Raw genomic sequence first — 25223 nt, 5'->3', positions numbered from 1 at the left:
TGGCCATGAGCAGGTATCATCATATCTACCAATTTACTAGTTATGCAAAGGCATCCAATTTAATTTACTTTATTCATACAAAACAGTGGTTATGGGATTTTATATTGCAAGGTAAATATGAAGCTATATTTTACTGAAACATATCAAATATTTAGAAAATGTACAATTTTAAGAAATGAGTAAATCATACTAAAAAGAAAGAGCTAGAAGAACATTATCCAACTATCGAGGCTAATTGGCAACACGTCAGTAACAATATTTGGTATAAAAACAGAGGAGGCAGAATTTCTCAGAAGTAAATATGAAACAACTGAAAGGCTTTATTTAAGGTAATAATATCCTTTAGCGGTCTAAAATGATGCGTCACGATGATTTCTTTACTTCTGACATCTATCTATCTATCTATCTATCTATTTATCCATTAGGGGTGCAACGATACACAAAATTCACGGTTCGGTTCGGTTCGATACTTTGGTGTCACGGTTCGATATTTTTTCGATACAAAAAAATGTTCATGCCTTTTTAATTTGTCATTTATTAAAATTATAAATATATATTTTAACACAAAAGTACAGTTTTTAAATTTAACCCTAACCCTTGTGCGTGTTGTTTTTTAGCTCGTCATATTGCAGCCACAGAAATTCTTTTGTCCATGAAACCATAAAGCTGCACTTTCTTTTTGCCTTATAGTCTGATTTGTCATAACTTCTCCGTTTTGTGGTAAGCTTTTCTTTGGCTGTCACTTCTTCACCCTGACCTGTCTTATTTGGCTCAGCAGAACTAAAATATATATCTGTCTGTGAAGGTTCTCAATCATCCAGGTCATCGTAGTGAAATATATATCCTGCCGCACTCACATAAGCTCAGCGATTCTCTGCGCGATCAACCTCTCACATGTTTAAGCTGCGGGAGATTTCACTTGTCATGTTTGCATAGTAAGCTAACAATTAATAAGACGATATCAGAGGAATTGGTGCACAAATTATCATCACTCACAGATCAGTGCTGTCGCTCTCTATACACAGTTCGTGCGATTGCAAAGTGAAAGCAAAAAAACAAGCGCAAATTCAAACACGATTTCAATATGTCACATATTGACAGTGGCTCACCCAATGACATAATTACCCAGCTACATTTCTGAAAGAATGCAAAAGCATTGACATATATTTTTCCTTCCTACAATAGCCCGACAGCCCGACATAGCGATATTACGAGCCCTGTATCTGATTGAGGAATCACTCATCTTTGGAAAAGAGAGTTTATTACAGAGAAATGTCTCTTTCCAAAATAAAAGCTATACTATCCGTTTCTTCTGGGCTATATTCTCAGCAGCATATTAAACATATCAGGTCTCCATAAGGAGAATCCTGTGCTAACAGCTGTCTAAATGACTCAGCTAAAGTTTGTAGCATGCATGCTTGTTTTTGTCTTTGCACTAGGATGATGTCGGTGTAAATGTGCAGTCATATTCGTTGTGTTCCCACTAGTGCTTTCAGGTTAATCTCGTTGAAATAACCTTAACGCCACAACACGGCAAATCTCCGTTAACGAGCTACCCTATACAGAGGGGCTAGACGGCCAACACGTTAACGAGCTAACTGCGCTAACACACTAGCTCCCACCCATGTAATTGAGCATTGCATGGCACATCCAACATACTGTTTTACTTTAGTCCATGACTCGCTTACCTTCAGGGTCATACGTCACATGAAAACCAAAATAATTCCAAACGCCAGATCTGAATGAGGGTGGGGAGGTCCACTTCTGTCTCGCTAGCTTGCCCTGCGCTCTTCCTTCTGACCATCCTGTCTGTGTTGAGCGCTCAGTGAATCTGCGTTCGACTACTCCGCCTAGGCTGCACTCACGAGCCTAGGCGGAGTAGTCAAATGCAGATTCACTGAGCGCTCAACACAGACAGCATCGTCAGAAGGAAAGTTGATAAAATAAATTACAAATTTTGTATTGTTCTTTTTTTTTCTCCCCTTTGGTTTTCTTTCTTTCTCTCCCCCTCTTTCTTTCATTCTTTCCCCCTGTCCTATCCCACAGTCATGTCTGTCCCGTTTGCAACTGAAAATAAAATAAATTCATAATTATAATAAAGGTCAATCAAATGGACCAATATGATGATCCACTTAAAATAAATCCTCTTGGCATCTTTCTTGGCCTCAAGACAACAATTCTGATGGCTATAGATCCAAACGGGACACAAAAAAAAAAAAAAAAAAATTGAAAAAAAAAAATTTGAAAAAAATTGTATTGTTCGATACATATGCGTACCGAACCGAAAGCACTGTATCGAACGGTTCAATATCGATACGAATATCGTTGCACCCCTACTATCTATCTATCTATCTATCTATCTATCTATCTATCTATCTATCTATCTATCTATCTATCTATCTATCTATCTATCTATCTATCCATCTACCTGTGTGTGTGTGTGTGTGTGTGTGTGTGTACATAACTTATATTTCATCTTCAACCTTGAAAAGCAAGTTGTTGCCAATGCCCAAATAGACCTGTTTTCAATATTACATTAATCTCATCAGAAATGCCACTTTCTTTCCTTTTTTATATTGCTCTTTTTTTCATTTTACTGCACTATTCTACCTATGTTGTGTTTTTTTTTAATAATTCACATAAATTGAAGCTCCAATCTGGCTTAAGTGCAACATCAAGCAGCCAATTTACTAAAGTAGACTGGGTTTACTTTCTTACACTTTCACCTAGCAACATAGATTATATAAGATGCTGAAAGCTTGAAGCTCTGATAACTTCAAGTTAAGCTACATTTTATGATGCTTTCAGTGCCTCTGAGTTCTTTCTTTTTTTTCTTTATTCATTTACTTTTTTGATGTATGCATTTATGCTTGTTTACAGCAGGATGCATTATGGTTTTCATAAAAGTATTAAACTGTACCACATAGCACAGCCAGCCAGATTTAAGAAGATGTGTATACTTGTTTGATTTTGAGTGGGGTATTAAGAAAAGTGTGTTAAGAATTAACCACCGTTCATAAGATAAAAACACTTTTAGACGATTATATCGACGATGGTCTAAGAAATATGTTTTCGTTTGGTGAGCAAACGACTAGTGTGCTATACTACATCACACACATAAGCAATAAGAATACAAAGCACTGAAAAAGATGACCTCGACATTCTTTAATACGATTTGTTTCACTTCTGTAGGTAAAAAACATCTTAGCAAAGTACTGAAAAAACAAGCAGATTCATTACGGAAAAATAAACATAATATTTCTGCATGTGCGCGTCTCTCCCAAGCCATACAACATATACAGCTCCAGCCTGGGGCTACCATGTTGACTATGCGGCATGTTCAGGGCACATATTACATGGCTGGCCCCGCGTACATTTATATCCATGACTGAAGTGAATGCGCCCAGCCACAGCTGTACCCTGCATAATTCATGATGTGTCAGAGTTCTCCACTAGCTGGTGTCTGTCTGTCAGCACTGCGTGTCCCCTGTCCCTCCCCATCTATTCCCCCTGAATGGCAATGACAAGGCAGCGAGTGCACTGCACACAATTACAAGAACGCATGAGCAAAAATAGACAACAACACATTCACATGCATACACAGACGCGGAATATTCGACTTATGCATACCACAAAACACTGAAACCTGAAATAAGGGGGCCAGCTGACAATTTGCAAACTGTTGGCATCCTCTCATACGTTAATGCATGCTTATAGGTGTGCGTGTGGATCTTGAAGTTTGGTGTCTTATGACAGGCCGTCAGTCTGCCGCTGCAGCAGCAGAAGCGGTGGAGTCCCTGGGGAGACCTCTAAAAGCTCACAGGGTTCTTGTGAGGGGGGGTGAGGAGCCCAGACTTAGTGAAAGCTTTTCCATGTTCATTCACCAGCTCTGCCTCTCCTCCTCCGGCAGCCCTAACTCTAGCAGCCTCATTCCGCATCCAAATGCAGAGAAAACTTGCTAACCCCTACCCTCTAACCACCCATCTATCCCCTCGCTTCATCCATTCCATCTCTGCATCAGTCAGTTTTCCCCAACATGTCTGTATCTTCCTTTCCACTTCACCTCCTCTCATCCCCCTCCTGCCCACAACCTCTCTTCTCTTTCCCTCCTTGAATGTTGCATCTGTCACTCTCCCCGTACATCTCCATCTCTTCCTCCCAAACCCAGTTTCCCCTCTCCCTCCTCCTACCCATCCCTTCTCCACCTCCTTACCACCAGTAGAGCAGAATATCCAACAGTACATTAACCCCCATACATCTCTGTGAGCTTCTGCAGCAGACGCGTCCGTCACTGGGAGTTCCTGTCACGCTGAGGAGACAGTAAGAAAGACCTTCGTCTTTTCACTCTGAATGACTGGTGGAGTCACTAAACAATGCCAGAGGCTTTCACCCTGTAGAATAGGGCCCTGATGGTGGTCCCAGATGGAAAAAAACAAAACATCAATATGGTAGCTGTCACAAGGCTGACTTGGATAAGACTGAGAGGGAGTCAGATCGTGGGAGGGAGGCGTGCAAACGACAGCAGCGGCATCTGTGGTGACAAAAAAAAATCCCACTGCCTGAGGCTTGAGGAGCATGATTGGGTGTACATGTGAGATCCCGTTTGTTTGAACCTCAGATTCTAATCAGACGCAACAAGGAGGAGATTGATCCCTGAGCTACCAGTCATTCAGCCCCAGTGGCCTCATCATTAAGAAGAACTGTTTTCTCTTTTCAGAGAAAACATTGCAGAGAAAACAAAAAATGGAAGGTTTAAACATTTTGGGAATGACACATGCTGTATTTGCTCATTCCCAGGTTTAAAATAAGAAGATTAAGTTCATTCCTTTATGTTCTTTAAATATAAATCATAAGTGAACGACCACTTTAGCTTAGCACAAAGGAAGCAAACAAAGGGAAACAGGTAGACCAGCTTTAAAACAAAAGCACATAAAAAGGAAGAAAAAAAATTCTCATCATATCTTTTTCATTTGGTATTAAAAATCTTTTGGGATGTCTATTTTCTATCATGACATTGTGTTTCTTCCTTGTATACTGAGCCGATGTAATGCAGGATCAAGTCGCTAGCATGAAAAGTCTCAAGTGTGATTGAGTAACCCAGAAAATAATAGCACAGTATGGGAAGAAGAAAGTTGTGCTACAACAAAGGAGTGTCCTCTATTTATGTCTTGGTGTCCGTTTTTACAATATGCAGTAAAATGTGCAATATGCTCCATATTTTTTTTACATTTTGGCTAGTTTTCTGGGGGGTTTTGTAAGATATGGGAGAATGAATAAAGGCAAATAGAAGAGGAGACAAGGAGCAAGGAGAGAAAGTGGGGATCTAAAACACTAAAGAAAGTAATGAAATGTGTGATTGCTTGGAACGTGCAATTACTAAGGGACGAGGTTCTCAGCACCTTCTCTGCTGCAAAATGAGGAAAAGCATAAGGCATTATGGCTGGCTAGGTGTGTTAACACAAGTTCTCTCACTCTCTTTCTCACTCTCAAACACACACACACACACGCACATACAAACACACACACACACTCCTTCCTCAGCATCTCGGGAAATTCATTTACTTTAAGACGGGCAGTAAAAAGGGCGCCTCGTAAAAAAAAGGTCCTTTATGTGCAATCAATACCTGAACCAATGAGAAAGCAAAGGGGCTCAGCTTGCCTCATTCAAACACGAGCACGCACAGTGAGAGAGCTGTCATGGCTTTCTATTGCTTTGGCTACATGTCTCCTGAAGGACACTCCATGAAAGGTTGAAATGGGTTATGAGAAAGGTGCTGCTGCTGTAGATTAGACATATAATGCATCAAATACAAGTACAAGAAATACAGTGTTTCTTGGTTACCTTAAATCAGCAACACTGTAGGGAAAAACACACATAGAAAGCCCTGAGTCTTATCACAATGTTTCACATATCTCAATGGCTGCTAGCTGACTTAACACTCAGTTCATCTATTATGTCCTATTTGATATGGTGCATCAGGAGTTTGCACAGCTGTAATGTGCATGTAGCATAAAGCCTATGAGGAGAATGCCATGCTGATTAATATGGGCTGTGACATGTATGGGCTAACGCCTATTATTGTTGCAGCTGCAGTTCAAATCCTCCACTGGGCCACTTGGGAGAGGCACAAGCTCATCGCTCACCACGGAGGCCCGACCCACACAGTCAGACTCGTTCACGGACATGCACACCGCCACAAACACATTCAAATGCACACGGGGGTAGTTAATATAGCTTAGTGAGAACACTGCAAAAAAAAAAAAGCATTTACAGTACAGTCTCCCATTTTCCTTCCTTCGTTTAGTCTTATTCTCAAGAGTGTAAAACACCTCCTCGCCCTGCAACATGTTCTTTCTTACACATTCAATCAAAAGTTCCTTTTTTTTGGTTTGTTTGTTTTATGGGGGAAAAAAATGTAAGAGCGTAACGAAAACAAATGTTTACCTGTTTCACATCTCTTCCCAGTAAATCCTTGCTGGCAAACACAGTTGTTAGGTGAAACGCAGGTTCCCCCATTCTGGCACAATCCGTCACACATTGCTGGAGATACACCAGAGGAGAGGAGCCATTACTCACTAAGATTAACGAGCATTAACTATGTAATTAGACCAGCAGCAGCATATGTATTTGCATACAGAATAAGAGCTAATTTGGTGATGTGATTCATTATAGGCTTGCACAATATTATTTTGCGTGATTAATGCATCTCACCAAGGTTAATTCAAAAATGTTCATTATCCGTGGGTAGGCTGTTAGTTAATGTGTCCCCAAAACACAGAGAAGTCACTGAAGTTGACACAAATGGAAATGGAAATAAATGTAATATATGCAAAAATCATACCATGCTTCCTCAGAATAAAGAGTGAAAAGTACTGAAAGCAAATGAAAACCTGTTTAGTAAGACGTGTAAAAGCAGTGCTTAAAAAGAGCACTCCAAAAATGAAGAATTGCACTTTCATTAAGTTGGGGGATACAAAAAAACACCAAAAGACAGATGCAAGAGTCTGTCTAAACTATAATAAATTATTATAGCACAGTTTTGGGTGAAGGGTTCCAGCTTCTATCATGTATTTGTATGTGCATGTTTGTGTAGTGTACCTAGTGCTCATCATGACCAAGCAAAGTTATCTTAATGTGCAGCTCCACCATAAATAGATTTCTACTCAAGAAATAGATTAACCAGATGAGGTCAGGTCAATTTTCTAGAAAGCACAGAGATCACATATAGAACTGCAAACATGACAGAGGCACTCATTAAATCTGGGTCACAGAGGGCTTTTCAGTGGGTGGTGGAGAGAGTAGAATCACCATCATATACTTTATGATATGATATGCTTAACAGAACAATGGCTAAAACTAATGATCTTTGACAGAAATTTGATGATGAAGATGGTAGCAATGTTTATTTTATATCATTAATTTACCTGTTCATAACTTTTGTTTGAATGGTTTTGTACAAAAGACTGTATTATTGTAGGGTCTTTAAATTGCAATAGAATGTGCCTTGAGGTTACTGTTGCTGGATTCGCAAATTGTGTAATCACATGTACTGCACAGATGTAATATAGCCTTCTCTATGAGGAGGCAAAAACTCAGAAGCTCAAAATCCATAGAGCTATATGCCTGAGGAATATTCTCACATAAATACCCTGCATTCAGCCCTAATATGACCTTGAGGCCATCAGAAGAGAACATTTTGCAAGAAGGATGCACATTCAAAGCATGAAAGTAAACCAAAGACTTTGCAGATGCCAGAGTGAGAAGCAATGCAGTCTTACATGAAAGAAATGTCATATCTACAGACTGGATGAGTTCAAAAGTTGGGGGGCGACAAAAGGTGTCCGGCACCAAAGTCAACCTAATCACATGGGTCTCAGCTGACAGACTCTTTCAAAAAAAACCCAAAAAAAACTACACATGGCAAGATGATGTGCACCTGGCATCACCACATCAAAGCCAATATAACAAGCAGGTATACCTGCCAAATAAATCTTAATTTTAGAAAAGGGAAGACTCTCTGGTGATTCCAGCCCTTTGGATCGTCGACGCTTGGGGGCAGACCTTTAGCTATCAAATCTGACCTCTCAACAGGTAAGCATGCATATGTCACAGTTCTGGGTGTGAGTGAATCACCAGGGGGTATATGTTTGCAGGTGGGGCTCTGCATATGTCATCACAGGTCATCTGCCTTAAAGGCATGAATAGAGGTGACCTCAGCGAGGACTAAAAGGGAATCATTTTCTATCTTTCCACAGTCAATTTCAACCTCCTAGGACCCTGCGTCCACATATGTGGACATCACATTTTGGGTTATTTAGACCAAAATATTCAATTTTGCTCTACAAGGGCCTGATATCCACTTACGAGGACAGCTACTGTTCTATCAAAATTTTAAACGAATATCCTCATTTGTGGCTCTCATTTTTCTTAGAAACAAAAATCAGATAAAAAAAAAAAAATCTGGTAATTCTGGTAATTCTGATTTTACATGCATCGGGCCCCAATCAGCCCAAATATCAAAGAGAAATTAAAAATGCATGCTGTGGAAGAGTTCGGGTCTTAGGAGGTTAAATTAAATTTGGCCCAGAGAAAAAGGATGGAACGTTTAGTATTTTTTTCCAGGGTGTCATTAAAACCAGCATAAAAAATAAAATAAATTAATAAAACTAGAAATTATTCTGTTTTTGTTTACATTTCTTGGCTGTGCATTGTGTGACACAATACACTGACATTCTATATATATATATATATATATATATATATATATATATATATATATATATATATAGTATGTGATACAACATCTAAATTAGAAAAACACTGTTTGTTAAAACAAGGGGAAAAAACAACAGTGGTCAAGTGAAGCAGGACTTAACAAAACAAAATGAGTCTGGTGAGATTACCTTTGCAGACTGTCCCATTGCCCGTGTAGCCTGGCTTACAGGAGCAGCTGTGGCCTCCGACCATGTTGAAGCACAAGGCATTCTCATCGCAGTTGTGGAGTCCGCTGAGGCACTCGTCATGTTCTGCAAACAACACAATAATAAAACATGCATCAATCCGAGCAGGTTCCTCACTAGTACAAAGTATACTTTTCGTATTATGCAGCATCTTCCCAAATAAGCAGAGGAAAACACTCTAGCAACAGTTCAGAAATCGTCTTCACATCTGCAAAGACCTACAGGCATCAAGAAAATAACACTTGATTAAAGAAAAGTGAGCGTTTATCCTCCTTTGTAAATATCAGAAATGATCGCAGCCAGCTGGTAATTTGTTTTACTAACCATTAACAAAAAAAAACAAGGACAAGATTTCAAACTGTGCCTTGTTTTAAACGACTTGATAGTTAGACAGCTGTGAGTCTAGTAATAAGACATCAGTGACAAACAGCCAACTGGAGGATGAGTCACTTTTCTCTCTTCCATCAAGATTTGTCGTGAAAAAAATTGTCTCAGATGTTTTGCTGCAATTTGCCGTTTTTGTTTTTGCACATCATGAGGGACGGAGACGTCTCAGTGTCTGCTTCGTAATAGCAGAAAATAAACACTTTAATTTCCGCGCACACACCAATACGGTTCATCTTTGTGTAGCAGTTTACATACAGTACATAAGCCATTAGCCTTTAGTTTGAGCGTTGCAATTGGCACAATTGGCGTGTTAAGTACCCACAGGAAATGTTTTATACAAGCATTAACAAAATGTCCCCGTAGAACTGGAACTCCCAGGCTCCCATCACTGTGGAGTTAGTGATATGCTGTGTTATGAATCACTGACAAGCTTGACTAATGGCTACAGCCCGTGACAACATACTGTATCCAACTGGCAAACAAATCTCTTTTCCTCTGTGAGGAGAACTTTGGGAAGACTGAAGTGGCAAAACAGAATCAAATGAAAACCTGGAGTGAAGGCTAATAAAACAAACAGTCCAGTTGCAACTATGTAATGATGCCACATAAAGAAGAAAACAATTAAGCCATTAGGGCTAGTAGGTACAAATTTAAAATAAAAAACATTTAATTTGAAAGTAGCTGTTTACGGAAGACAATGTCTTGTGACAGCTGACAAGAAATCTCAATTAATTGTCATATTTTTACTTGAGGGATCCGAACTTATAAATAGGCCTCTTTAAAAAAAGGAGTGCTGTGAATGAAACCATTTGAAGCAGCAGGGGAGACGTTATCCTGATGATATCACTCTCTGTGTGTCTGCTTTTTCGTTTGTCACAAGAAGATGTGTTCTGAAACAAATGAGATTTCATTTGCTTGTGGCTGGTGGATCTTAACACTTCCTTGAAACAAAATCATGCTCAAGTGTCACAAAAGTACTGAGTTTTACACCAAACACCACTTCGGTCTCTTCCTCACAAGCACTTCATTCTATCGATTACTCGTATTAATAAAGTGAGAAACTACCATTGCTGAGTTATCGGTATTTTAAATTTGTTTACACCGGTAGAATTGCAAAGCTTTGTTATACTATTTGATTCAAACGGGTCATTAAAAATACAGTGGCAGAAGTTTTTAGCCTGTGCTCACTTATTGACTTCTTTTGTTTTATCCTCCGAGGCCTCTGTGTTTGTTTACACAGTAAATAAACATAGAAGCAATAATGCAATGACGAGTTATTGGAAAAAATCTTATTTGAAGCTGACCTACACTAAACAGTTAAAGAACTCTAAAGCATTTAAGTCCGTTCCCTTGCTACGGGAAGATGGATCTTGATGCAAGTCCTTCATCTGCCCCTGAACATAAAAGCAGATCTTTATCCCTCTGAGAATCACACAAAAGAAGAATACTCATCCATAGTATTTGGGAGATTCACATAAATATTGCATTCTGATATGTACTTGCTTACCAAGCACAGAATAAGTCTCAAAAACCTTCTAGACTTTATCCTTTTGAAATCTTCTTTTCCATACTTAACATCTCTGTATCCCATCGTAGCCCGAGAGGCTGCAGAGCACAAGCCGTTCATTAAAGGTCCATACAGTACAGTGTTCACTCTCTCAGCTGGAGAATCTTGTTTTTCAATTCATATCATCATGTTGTTTGTGGTGAAAACTTTTAATGGTTGCTAAACGGATAAGCAGTCAACTAAATCTCTCCAAAAGGGTTAAGACTCTTGAAAAACACAAATACAAAGCTTTTAGTGCTAATCTGGAGTAAACCGTTTGGACCGTTTCTTGTTATTTTAAGGATTTGGGGGTAGCTTCAAGCTTGCCAGGGGACGGGAATAAACAAACTTCTCTGAGCTGGTTTCTCAAATATATTTTCTTCAGACATGAAGTAAACTTTTGGAGCGTTCTTTTTTATTTATTTATTTTGCTCAACTTTTGTGCTTTTTTATGCTTGCACTTCGTAAAGACAGTCAAGACTTAAAGACGGCACCTGAAAGGTGAAAGGATCAGAAACCCGAATGCTTGTTGCGGTAGACCTGAGCCGCATCATCCATTTCCCTGCCATCACCCAATCCATTATATCTCCTGAGCAGACCGTGGGCTCTTCCAAATTGAAAGTGACATTGTGATGAGCTCCTCCATCGAGAATATGATGTATGCGTGCAAGTGTGTGTGAGATGGATTGAAGGGCACTTAGTAGGGCCCACTGCACTGCTCCTGTAACACACACACACAACTTTCCTGCTGTTGGGCAGAATTAAAGTCTGCTCATGGGCATATAAAAACAGTAATAGGAGCACAGGAGAGAGGAAAGAGAATTAGGTGCTTTTCTTTTTCTTTTTTTCTTGCCAAGGTCACATCTGCCAGAGCAGCAAACACCAAGCTGTCTCTTTGAACACACACACAGGCAGCAGAGCCACCGGGTGTTTGAGGGAATCCAGAATGTGCATCATCACTACGACCCTTGAGTTCTAGTATTGGTTCCTGGTAATTTGGGTTATTTATAAATTTAGGCTTATTACACTCCTGCACTCAGTGTAAGCGACTCCTAATTTAATCACCAACTAAATCCCTAAAATGCGTACGTGTGTGGTAGCGTGAGAGAAGCATTTCCTCGCTGGCTGCTGCTGCTCAGGCTGTAGACAGATAAACAATCAATTATGTACAGCCTGTCACCAGGGATCTCTCTCTAGCTGTCTGTTTCTCCTCCCGCTTGACTCCATCCACCTTCTGCCAAAACAACACCAGTTTCATTGATGTCTGACCTTCCAGCTGCTTTCCCCAAAACAATGTAACCTCCGATTTAATTTTACAATCCCAAGCTTGAAAAGACTACGATCTTATAATGTTTTACAACAAGAAAAACTTCTGTTCCTTTCTCAGTTTGCCTATTTTGGTGACCAAGACGATAAAAAAAAAAGAAAACTAAATGATGAAGAGCCAATATTTATTTGTTCCTCTAATAACTTAAAGCCAGGACTGGAGCACAGTTTTGGGGATTTTTGTACAATATGTTTCCCATTTTGTTTTAACATCTGCACCTGGATGATGTGATGCACAGTCCAGTCAATGATTTTGTACTATTTCTTTACCAGGAAATTTAACACGATGCAAAAAGAAAAAGAAAAAAAAGACCGCAAGCAAAAACAAAATTAAATTGTAATGTAAATCCTTTACTGTGTTTTGAAACTGATTAGGAGAATATTTAAAGGCGAGAGGAATTTAACTAGAAGTGTTTTTATGGTTTTTGTACTTCTTAGCAACTTCTGCAACAAAATCTCTCTAGGGCACCTTTAAAATGCCAAAGACATAACACTGTTCAGACCAGCAGAAATTGAAAACTTTTAAGTCTAAGTGCCCATGGGATCCTGTTGTTCAACCAGAATACAGATGTCCTTTAAAAAGAGGGGAAAAAACCCTCCATGTCAGCTGCAAGACCTTTTGAGTCATCAGATTAAAAGTCATCTTTTCTGATCTCTGCTGTTGACAAACCTCCTGCTCCACCTGTGGCCTTCATCCATGCCTTACGCCTTGTCTCCCGCCATCCCAGCCCTCAGCCGGTTCCTCAGCCTCAGGGGCCCAGGTCTGGTTATCAGGGGATTAGAACCGGGACACACACTAACTACATAGGCACCTTAGGAACAAGGGGAGGCGTCCACATATACACCTAGCAAAAACACACACCTCAGGACAGCCTTCTTTAATAACGTTTAAACGGAGAGCACAACCAATCCCCTACCTTTCATGGATTAGCTGCTAATCTCACAGAGCCGGGAGCACCTCGGGCACTTTGGGGAAAAGATGAAGAATGGGTGGAGGGGGAGAAAGGAGGCGGAATCTTGACCTTCAAGATGAAGGATACAGTAGCAAAAGAAAGTTGCACATGCTTCTCTCACTGTACCCTCAACCATATAGAGCCTCAGCTTTTGGCTGGACATATTTCATTTAAACAAGTACACAAAGTCCACATGTTCCAGCCCACCCCCAGCTGGGGTCTGAGCCCATCCACCTCCCTCACCGCAGGTGGTTTTCATGTAAAATATGGTCTTCTGTCTGAGCTCGCTGACCCCCTGATAAGCTGAGGATAAATAAAACCACAGTTCCATGCTGGTTCTCTCAGGCCTAAATCTGCAGATCAGCCCTTTAATACACCATCGTGCATATAAACACTGAGCCATGAAATGAGCTAGGGTCAATTTAATCCTCTTTACCAAGGCAGACTGGTTAACATGCAACACTGTAATGCATGCAGAAATTCGTCCATCAATGCTGGAACCATTGTTTCTGCTGAGATTGCAATTTGTTAATTGGTGAAAGGCGCCATAAATGATGTAGTCACACATACATCATGCGACAGCTAGTGCGGGGGGGGCTTTAATCTTTTCTTCCGCAGCTATAATATTTTATGTGTGAGCAACTTAGAGGAATCAGCATTCCCTTTGGACTATTTTCAAACACAAGCAGATGTTCAATTACTAAGAAGCGGTAGATTCCTGCAGCTAGTAACTTAGCATCTTCCTGTTGTTACTGTCAGTTACTGCCACTGCAACTACCAAGGTGGTACTGATCTCAGCACACAGGTATACATTAGGAGAAGTGTGTTTTCTGGCACATATATACTTTCCATTAAGGAATAAAGGCACCTAATTTGACTATAATTTGGCTTACTAATTAGTCTAAGAGGTAAGGTGATACCATACCACTGACTGCACACTGTATCAGACAGTGATAGTAGCTGTGTGGAAGAACACAGTCCAATAAAACTGCAGGGAGATCATGACGGTAATTTGACTGAAGCAAGGGGGGAAAGTCATTACATCAAGCCTTTGCATAAGCCTAGGTTTAATCACACAAATTGACTTTTATAAGGAGGCGCATAGCTGTGTGTTCCACTACAGTGGCTTGAAGGCATTTTAATAGGAGACTACATAAAATATAGTGACACAATTTAATCCATTGGGTTTGTGGAATTAATCTTCATTGTGAATCTGGGGCCTGAGCACACAGTGGAAGAAAGACAAATGGGTAAAACAATATAACTTGCCCACAGCTCAGAAGACTAGAGAAAACACAGTGATTGAAATCACGCGAGGTACAGTGGCTGTCTAAAGGTAATGTGGAAAAACGACTGAGTAAGCGAGGATGTTTCTTTCTCTAAATAAATCACAAGCGCACAAGACAAAAAAGATGAATGTGCTTTTGTTGCGGCCGCAAAAATGCTATTCCTCATTCTCAACTTTAACTTGTTTATGCCTGTTTTTAAAAACACTTGGGGGGAAAAAAAGTAACTTTGCTCTGTCATTCCCTGATTTCCATTAATAAAGTAAGAGAGAAACTACAGCTAGGAATGGAACAGGAAATGGGAGGTTTCAAAGTCATCATGTTGCTGAGTCTCACAGCTTTAATTCAAACTCCAATGGCACAGCAGGAAGTCTGTGAGCCTAAATCTGCCAGCTCCTTCGCTGTGCTGCCACTGAGTTCGTTTGCATTGGTGCAAATTGCGTTTTTAATTACAGGCACAGAGGAAATGCAGCATGTTGCCTCCTCTTCGGAAATGATGCGCAGAGGGAGCTACTTAGCATCGTGTATCACAAGCTGCAAACAACTGCTGAGGAATGAGGCAGATCTGCTGCTCATCCCTGATGAATGACATTGTGTCAGTTGCGTAGAAGGACAGGGACATTACATCATAAAAGGATTACTGATTTTTTCCCCCTTTATATTCTATTCTTAAGTGTGGATGTGCACATGGTATTTTAAAAGTGACACATAGAGGTGAGCTTTTACATAATCCATTTAAAATATGACTTCCCATATTCCTGCAGCATTCTTCACATTTGAGTAAATCTCTGACACTGCAGAATCTTTTCACCTCTTTGTCCACTGATTTTTGTTGTTTAATTTTCTTTCAAAGGTTACTGGATACTACATAATATTAATAATAATATATCAGTTGTGCCAAGTGAAATTCATATATATAAATATTTCAGTTGGCTTTCATTATTATGTTATTTTTTGACTGAGTGCAAAAAAAATATTGTACAAATTTGCAAATCTTGATCACATTTGGGAAATTTGCCCCCCTCAGGGTTAAAATACAGAACATTCATTAGATTTAGAAACTGAAAAATTGCCAATAATTTCATGATCTTCAACTGAGTGTACACAGTGCATATCTAGGGAACATCCATGGCTTCGGGGCTAAGACAGTGAGAGCATAAATATCAATAATAATAATATTACAAACACTACAAGGCAAGTGGCGGGTTAGCAAACCGAACTGCCTCCTGGTAGGAGCTCCTTCTCTAAAGCACTGCCTTAAGCTTCCATTGTCTGGACCTTGAATCCATAAATGTTGTGTTTTCTCTTGGCTAAGTACATGTGCAAATGTGGCTTTTTAAAAAATGTAGATAAATTACTCCTTTGTTGTGCTTTTGCACGATGGAATATCAAAATAAAATGATGTGACGTGGCTCTATTTCTCTTACATACAACAGTGCATCCATCTAGTAGAAAATGACCAGCTGGTATGACCAGCAGTGCTACACAAAGACATTCTTTCTACATATAATACGGACATATAAGAAAGAATGCAAATCATCCACGCAATCTTTTGAAAATGACTTTGGTTCCAACTTTGATCACGAACAAACGGATCTGCCGCCTCCACGTACAGGTTGCTGTTTCTCAGGTTCTCTTTGGCGTTTTTCTCCTCACACATATACACATACACAGAGTACATTCACACACCATATGAAGACTGCACACACACATACACACAAAGAAGACAGCCTTCCTCTTTTTTTGCTTAGTGTGAGGATAAAGTCTGAGCCAACTATTGGAATCCTTTAGAAAAAGTTTGGAGTTGTAAATATGTTATATAACAAACAACTGACAGTATAATAGGGTTGAAAGATGGAAAGTTTTTCTATATCATAAATATATATATATATATATATATATATAAAACATATATATATATGTAATTACTTTTGCAGTTTGACAAAGCTGAAGTTTTGACAAAGACAGAATTTGTAATCTCTATTAATTCAAGGCAACTGAAAATTGATTTAACACTTCGTCTCAGCTGTCAGTGTTTTCTTTGCTATCAGCTTGTGCTGACTTATAGTATCAAGCAGTCAGGCTAATACTAAGTGTTCCATGGTTGTGTTCTCTATCACTGTGGGATACAGCTCAGCTAAACTAAAGCAATAATAGGATGCTAACCTCCTTGCGACTAAGTTGGAATTTTATTCACATCTAGTGATTGGCTGCAAGTAATAATAATAATGGATTGCATTTATATAGCGCTTTTCAAGGCACCCAAAGCGCTTTACAATGCCACTATTCATTCAGTCTCGCATTCACACACTGGTTCAGGCAAGCTACGGTTGTAGCCACAGCTGCCCTGGGGCAGACTGACAGAAGCGAGGCTGCCATATCGCGCCATCGGCTCCTCTGGCCAACACCAGTAGGCGGTAGGGAAAAGCGCCTTGCCCAAGGACACAACGACCAGGACAGAGAACCCGGGGATCGAACCGGCGACCTTCCGGTTACAGATACGCTTCCCAACCCCCTGAGCCACGGTCACTCAGGGGGTTGGTAGTTGTGGCAGTAGTTGTGGCAACCAGCTGGTCTCCCAGGGGATGAGGGTGTTGCATGCCTGACCTCTGAGGGACTACTTTCAATTACAAGGCAATTGCTCAGGTTGCTTTGTGGGAGCCAACTGATCTCCAAACCAGTTTGACTTGGATTGACTCAGTCATTCTCAGACAGATTAGCCAGCGTTTGGTAATTGCAAATAATTTCTACTTCATTTGTAAATGTAGACAGATTGCCAACATGTTGCAATCAATCAAAGTCAGTCTGCACTGATAAGCGCAATTCATCTACAATGCATCTGTGGTTGCATGTGGTTGTGGTTGCAACTGGTTACCAGCTGGTAAAATTCTTATACAGTGCATAGGTCATTTTGCTGCAACTATGTCACTATCTTTAGAGGAATTTCAGAATTTTTCAGAACTCACTCTGAATGCAAGTAATCTAAATTTCTGTATATTTAGATAGACACAACACGTCTGTGATTTTTGTTGATTTATCACAGTAAAATGCTTCATCATCACAAACACATTGCATGTAATAGGTAACTTCAGTTCACTCGTAGCAAACTCGTAGCACCAAACTTGATTCAAAGATGGCAGTTGACTGCATGCTGTCTCAACCCTGGTCATGCCGCGGTCTCCAGCCACTGTTTACCATAGTGTGACTGTAGATATTAAGTGACCAAGGTGTACAAATGAAATTCTGACATTTATCCTTCCACATGCACATCAAGTGGCAGATTTGCAGACACGTGTCTAACCAGCCACCATCTGGGATGTGACAGAAAAAGTTAGAGGAGGCGTAGCGCATGGCAAAGCTTTACAACATGTTTTGCAGGTATTGCTTGATACCTATGTCTTCCTGTCATTACATGATTTTTTTATATTACACAGCTTCCTCATTCTGTCAAACATTGCTGATAACTCACAATGTTTATGTCTGAACTGACTCTTGCTGGCACTGGCTAACTCTTGCTCTTCTATATCTCCAGACTTCTGTGCAGCTTTTGGCTGAAGTACTTATTACGACATAAAATACCATAATACCATCCTCCAGTGCATGACTAAAGATGTTAATGAAATCATTTCTAGCTGGCAGTAACTTGCTGTAAGTATGCAGACAGATTGTTCACGCCCATGCAAAGGCATTATCCTTGTGCATGTGATTTGAAGGTCTCATAAATGTCTTCACAAAATAGCTGAAACAGAGAAGTAGAATGAAACCAGAACTTTGTGTACTTGACTGTCAAAAGGCTAGCATACGAACTCACCTGTGCAGGAATAGTCATCGATCCTGATGTAGCCCGTATGGCAGATACACATAAAGGAACCAGGGGTGTTAACGCACATGGTGTTCTCCCTGCAGTAGTGCTTTCCTTCAGCGCACTCATCAATATCTGAAGAGAGGGGGAGAGAGAAAAGCAGAGAAGGGGTGAGAACAAAGCTAAATGAGATGTGGATTGCTCACTGAGAATTCTTTCAATTGAAAACTAATGAAATTACTGGCCAGATAAAAAAACAAGCAGTTATGTCCCATGCTGAAGGCTGATGGTCTATTGATTACTATTATCTGGGGTGTTGTATATTACTATTAATTGTCACTTGAACATAATCATATATTTTTTCTGGACACTTGCTGAAAGAAATCATTTGTTTTTTTTCTTAGGTTTTTCTTAGGTTTGATTTTCAGCATAAAAGAAGCTCATGTACATCGCTGTTAAACTTAGCCTCCTTGCTGTACTTAGGCCTTTAGTAGGCCTAAATACTTTGCACACGTAGAGCCACTGAGAAACGAATTTGAATTCATTAGTGGGAGACAGAGGTCAAGATTGTGATGTAGCATAACTTAAGCAGCAAGGAAGGTGATAAGTAAATATCATTAGCAGACGATTGAAGTTCTTTTTAAGCATATTTTATTGCTGGCATCTCCCTTTTACCATAAAACAATCAATCAGGCATGCAAAAATCCCACTGGCTTTATACAAGACTTTGCCCACACCCGACCTCGTTAATCCCTACCATTGAAACAAAATAGGTCAAACCAAATAATACAATTCTAAACAAAGAACAGGAATAAAGTCATGCATGAAACTGACAAACTCATTTACTCAACTAAATAGTTTGTAAAGTAAAACACTGCATACAATATAACTCAAAAGGCTACTTTAAAGAAAACAAACAATACTATACAAAATGAAAAATCCTCCATTTGGTTACACCCAGTGATGCAATCATTGACCTCATGACCCTATATAAACAGGAAGTAGTGGGCGGCCCTTCCCATACACCTGTCTCACATATAGGACCTGAATGCACAACATGGACACCATGGTAAGTATAACCAAAGCAACATAAAGAAACATCATTTACCAGACATGTGCCTGTAAACAGAAGAGAATTCAGATGATCTGATGGTTAGTAGTGTTTGCTTTAAAACACATGCATGGATGTAAAGAATGTAACTACTGCTACCACAAACAAAACCCGGAATATTGTGTGTTAAGAGAAGTTACACCAACAATGTCTAAATTAAAGCATTATGGCTAACTGTAAAATAACAGAACACAAAATAACAATATATGCAAGTGACAAATAGCAAATGAATTCTGTCCTAGCCACTTTGTCACAAAGATGCAGAGGGTCTATAAGAGGTGGGGATTGAAACACTTAAGATTGCAATGCTCGATTTTCAATCAGTCAAAATGAATCATTGCACAAAGCGGCTTGTCTGCATTTTTCCCACTCACTCAGATGATCTCAGTGCTTTGACCACTTTTTACACAGAACCACTCCACTGGAGAAGTTCATTTAAAAGGTGTGCACATAAACAAATACATTTTTACTCATCCTGTGTGATTAAGCCTCTCCTAAGCTTAGCAGAGATAGTCAAATAACACTGTGTACAAAAAACAATGATAATAACAGTGGGATAACAGCTGCAATGGGAGTGATGTCAATAAAGGACTGTGTATGCAGAGGCTCCACAGAGGTCTAATTGAGCAAAATGAGCAGCACCTGTTAGGGCATAACTTGGCTGTCTAAGCGTTTTAGGTATTTTCTTACAATGCGACCGTATTGCACTGGATTTACATTTCTTATTTGCAACATCGAACCTCTTCACACCAACGGTGAATAAGAATTGTTCTCGTAAATTTGAATGAAACATGTTTCCGTGCTTTCAGGACAGGGACATGATCGCACAGACGAGCATCGTGTCCATGCTTGACTCATTCTCATGCTACTCACTCTACCTCGAACACCTTGATACAGTTTATCATTGTGCTGTGCATTTCATTATAGGGGATAAATTTCACACTCATCACTGTGCAACCTATGAAAAAAGCAGGCTGGCAACAAGAACAGAACCCACACTCTGTCATTTTTATTTATAAAGATCTCCTCCAAAAGCTACCTCGGTATATCAGCACTCCTCAAATTTTAAAGCAACTGCCATCTAGAAAATAATTTAAGACTGTTTAAAAATATATTACAGAGAATTGTACAACTTGAATGATCCATCTCAATGGCTGACATTTAACTTCAAATATCTGCTCTGCCATCAACTCTTGGGCTCTGTGTGGCTTTGTCTGGCTATACATATTATTTGCATTTATCTTTGTTTATTCTTGTTTATGTATTGAATATATATTTGCCATTTTGCTATATCTCTCTATTTTCTAGTCTCAAATAAAGGTTAGAGTTACACTTTTTCACTGCAACTCAAGATTGCATGATTTTTATTACCTATGCAATTACAAAATTAAATTAAATCTTTAAAATACAGCATGTCTCAATGGGGGGTGGATCATGCTGGATATGTACTGATCCACTGATATGGAGGGGTAATGTGTTAGTGTTAAATATCAACTTTGTACTTGTAGGAATGCTCCTAATGAGACAGCGGATTGTGTTCTGGGGGATCTCCTCCAAAATGTAGACCAGGGCATCACTGAGCTCCTGGACAGCCTGAGGTGCAACTTCACAATGTCCCAGATGTGAACAATTGGATTTAGGTCAGGCAAGCATGGGAACCAGTAATGCAGGGGTGGGGAACTCCAGGCCTCGAGTGCCGGTGTCCTGCAGGTTTTAGATGTGTCCTTGATCCAACACAGCTGATTCAAATGGCTAAATGACCTCCTTAATATGTCTTGAAGTTCTCCAGAGGCCTGGTAAATAACTAATCATTTGATTCAGGTGTGTTGTACCAGGGTGAGATCTAAAACCTGCAGGACACCTGCCCTCAAGGCCTGGAGTTGCCCACTGCTGCAGTAATGGGTATGAGTTCCTGCCTTCTGTATATACTCTCGTGAGCAGCGTTGGGTCCAAGGATTACATCACAATATCTAATGGCAGTCAGGTGCTTTTGCCTAGACTGTTAAGGTCTTGGCTATGCCTCCCCAGATCAGCTTAGACCCACAACCCAACTGGTCATGCTAAATGATGTTACAGGCAGCATAACATGGCTCCATGGTATGTCACACGTGCTCAGGGTGATCCTGCTTTCACCTGTGATAAGCACAGGGCACCAGTGGTGGACTTGCCAATTGTGGTATTCTATGGACCCGCTACAGCCCTGTCCAGCTCTCCTAGAGTAATAGCTTGTCTCCTGAAATCTCCTGTATCCTCCTGAGACTGTGCTGGATGACACAGCAAACCTTCTGACAATGGCACGTACTGATATGCCATCCTGGAGGATACTCTGGACTACCTGTGCAAATCTGTAGGCTCCAGGCATCACTTCATGCAGCCAGTAGCGACACTGACCCTAGCCAACTCCAAAAACAGTTTAAAAAAAACAGTCAGAAAAGATGAGGAGGGAAAAATGTCAGTGGCCTCCACCTGTAAACCATTCCCGTTTTGGGGGGGTATCTCATTATTGCACCTCTAGTGCACCTTTTGTTCATCTCATTATTACAAAAGCAGCTGAAACTGATTAACACCCCCTGGCCAGATCAGTATTATATAATTCATCATAACCAGTGCAACAGGATTATTAGGTGGGGTTTTTTTTTCAAAACTGAAACGCAGCAGTGGACGTTTAATAGCTCAGAAGTATCACTGTGGGATTAGGACATCCAAGTCTTACTCTGTCATATGGTCAGTAATACAAAGACCACTTTAGCCTTGGGCATCTGTTATTCCAAGCAGGAAAGGCTTCTTAGCGTTTGGAAGACATTTTCTCATGAGATCAATAGCATATACTGACATAATTTAAGAAGATAAATTTTTCCATAAGGAATGAAAAACAATCATTCCACTGAGCATCATTTACACACAAATGTTTGTGCGTATGGGGTAGAGTATGACGACTTGAGAGCTATTTTTGAGTTAGGTTGACTTAAAGCTGTTGTTATTTTTTATGACCGCAGTCAGCTGGCTATCTTGGAAGATGACGTCCAAGCTTTTATTTGTCAGCCATTTATCTAAATAGAAAGCACTGATTCATCCATTCAGCTCTCTGGAACTCTAGCTACTCTGTCTTAGTTGGATGTGTAAACAATTATTCCCTAACATGTTACCATGACAACTTCATTAACCAATGCCGTGGCTTTGTTTTTGGCGGCTTTATGCTTCATGATAATTAATAGAAGAAACTTTGCTAGTGCAGCTTCAAGATCATAATTTATTAGGTTGTCCTTTGTTTTTCCTTCTCACTCTCATGATTCCAATTTTGGATCCATATTAGCTGTTGCTAAGGCAACAGCTATTCCTGGGTTCTAAACTGCATGCCAAACCTTCAGACAGAAGATGCAAAATACTGCCAGGGTAAACAAAATAATCTAGATAATGTGATGCAATCAAATGCAATTCAGTCAAACTGAACAAACTCAGCCATGTTACATCCATCAGGGCTTTATTTCTACTGACAATACAGGTCAATTGAAAACAATTTATGAGAGACAAGTTCTATAGTTCTTGACATTACCAATTTATTATTAATTCTGTGTATTCAGTGTCTATAAGTGAGCAAAAGGATACAAAACCGCTGAATATGTTCTGTGCCAGATGCTGTAGCGAAGAGCACTTCAAATTGAATTTCAATAGATTTGCATTGGCATTCACTCAGCTTGCGTGTCCTTGGGTAGCGCACCACCCACACCCCGCAAAATAAGAGCTCAACACCTGCCTACAACTGTTGCATTCACATTTACTTGGTGTTCTTCCTTTCACAGTTCCATCAATACTTGCTGCCTTAAGCTATTCAGAGGCTTCCCGGATAAATAAAGCAAGAAGACAATCACAAACCACCTATGAAGGTGCATGCGTCCTTCACTATATGGATGGAGGCCAAACCTTTACTAGCTCTGAAAGAAAAAGGAAAACAAAGGGAGGTGATGAAGGCAGGAAGAAAATGGAAAGCAAAAGAGAAGGTGCAGATAAAAGGGCAGGTTAGTAGAAGAACTGGATTAGAAACAAAGGTACAAGAAGCTATAATGCAGAGCTGATGAGATGAGACAGATAGGGACAAAGAGCGAACGACTGAGATTGAGAAGTGAGAGAGATAAAGAAGATGGTTGGAAGAAAAGAGCAGGTAAACCTGTAGAATAAACATACAGAGTGAGAAAGTTAAAAAAAAAGTTGTGAAATGGTGTAGTGTGTCTTAGAGAGTGAACAATTGAGACTTTAGATGGCAGAGAAACAGAACTGGAGAGAAGGCACCAAAAGGTATTAACTGAAGAGGCAGTGGAAGAAAAATTCAGTGTGTTCACTATTGCAGCAGTAACCTTGAGCACGGATCTGGTGACAGCTTCCCACTTTCTGATTGGCCGTCCATAGTGCAGCTTTGATTTAGAGCCTATTAAGTATAACCATCCATCCTGCCCCTGGTGACAGCAGTTACGTATGTTAAAACAATATGTTAGGGGGTGAGATGATGAGGGGCATAGTGTGACTGCGTGGGGGAGAGAAACCATCTCCATCTCCATTAATGCACTCCATTTTCCTGATTGGCTTGTCACATGGACATACGTGATGCACTAGGCAAAGAAGGTTGGCCAGGAGTCAGCTGCAGCCTTTATCACTGAACGGAGTGCTCGGGGTCAATCTGTTGCCACACAGCGACTGATGGCTCGAAAGTGGCTGTGCTTTCTTTCTTTTTTTCATCTTTGTATATTCATGCATAACAACTGAATCAATCATAGTCATATCTGAGGAGAAGGAATAGCTTTGCATTGTCTAGACAAGAAATATATCTCCCATGCTTAGAGAAGGATGTGTCTTTTACTTCCTGCTGCCACACAATGAGATAATGTGCAAGTCACTTATTTAGGAAAATATGAACAATAAAAATATACAAAATGTTTTTTGAGTAATATTTGTGCCAGCAAAAAGCAGCAAAATCACCCTGATTGAAGGGTATGTATATATACTGTTACAATATTTATTATGTATATTATGCATCACCAAAATTCAAAATAATGACTTAAGGATGTAAGTAATGGCTGTAAGGAGAAGCTGCAGACATGTGTAAGCATTTGGTTTCAGAGAGCTTCTTCTTTACTGTTCGATCGACAATATATGATGGCTTAAAGAGAAGATGTGTTTTATACAGTCACCACAGACACAGCACTCTGGGTCTGCTGCTCAAACCTTTTGTTTGTGAGAGGCAGCCAATCAGGAAAAAAGATAGCTTAAAAGGAGCTAAAAGAAGAAGAAGCTTGTTTCAGACGATTAATAAACTAAGGGGCTGCAACAAAGCTCACTATAAGGTAAATGGGGATTATTTTGAACTGTGAATCATGCAAAGCTACTCTAGTAGAGTCTAATGTCATGATGTGAAGGTGTGTGTGAAGGGGGTGTGACTAAAGTGCACGTGGTTGATGAGAAATGCTGGGATGAGTGATTGACTTTTCAAAATGCAACTACTATCTCAGTAAAAGATGATGCCTGTGTACCCAAACTTTATATATGTTTATATAAATATAAATGCATTCCAATGCAACTTTCATTTGGATAATGATACCACAAACCTGCTTACTAAGTGCTGTTGTGTTGACATTTAAATATTCCCTCTACTGCTAAGTGATAGCACACAAACAGTTTGTAAATAGGAAATAGCAACTTATCCCTGCTCGCTTGCATAGCATGTAGTTTTTAATAGGGACTACAGTCACTATCTTTGCTTCAAACTGCAGTATAATCAAGATGTAGGAATAGGGAGATAACAATGCTATTTCCTTTGGACATCCAACAAAGGAACCCCATTTCTGTCCCACTCAACTAG

At 39.8% G+C, this 25223-nt stretch overlaps 1 protein-coding gene across 1 annotated transcript in view; it reads right to left on the bottom strand.

The window, feature by feature from the left end:
• The window catches only part of nell2a (neural EGFL like 2a), an 86047-nt gene that overhangs the window by 21053 nt on the left and 39771 nt on the right, over positions 1–25223 (bottom strand). The window contains exons 13-15 of the mRNA XM_026175366.2: positions 18271–18396; positions 8905–9027; positions 6446–6541 (exon numbers count right to left, since the gene is read on the bottom strand). Of these exons, the coding sequence (XP_026031151.2) occupies positions 6446–6541; positions 8905–9027; positions 18271–18396 (345 nt within the window). The remainder of the gene's footprint in view (positions 1–6445; positions 6542–8904; positions 9028–18270; positions 18397–25223) is intronic.

Source organism: Astatotilapia calliptera, chromosome 7 (assembly GCF_964374335.1).
Source record: "Astatotilapia calliptera chromosome 7, fAstCal68.1, whole genome shotgun sequence".
NCBI classification, from domain to species: domain Eukaryota; kingdom Metazoa; phylum Chordata; class Actinopteri; order Cichliformes; family Cichlidae; genus Astatotilapia; species Astatotilapia calliptera.
This window is presented reverse-complemented; position numbering and strand designations above follow the sequence as displayed.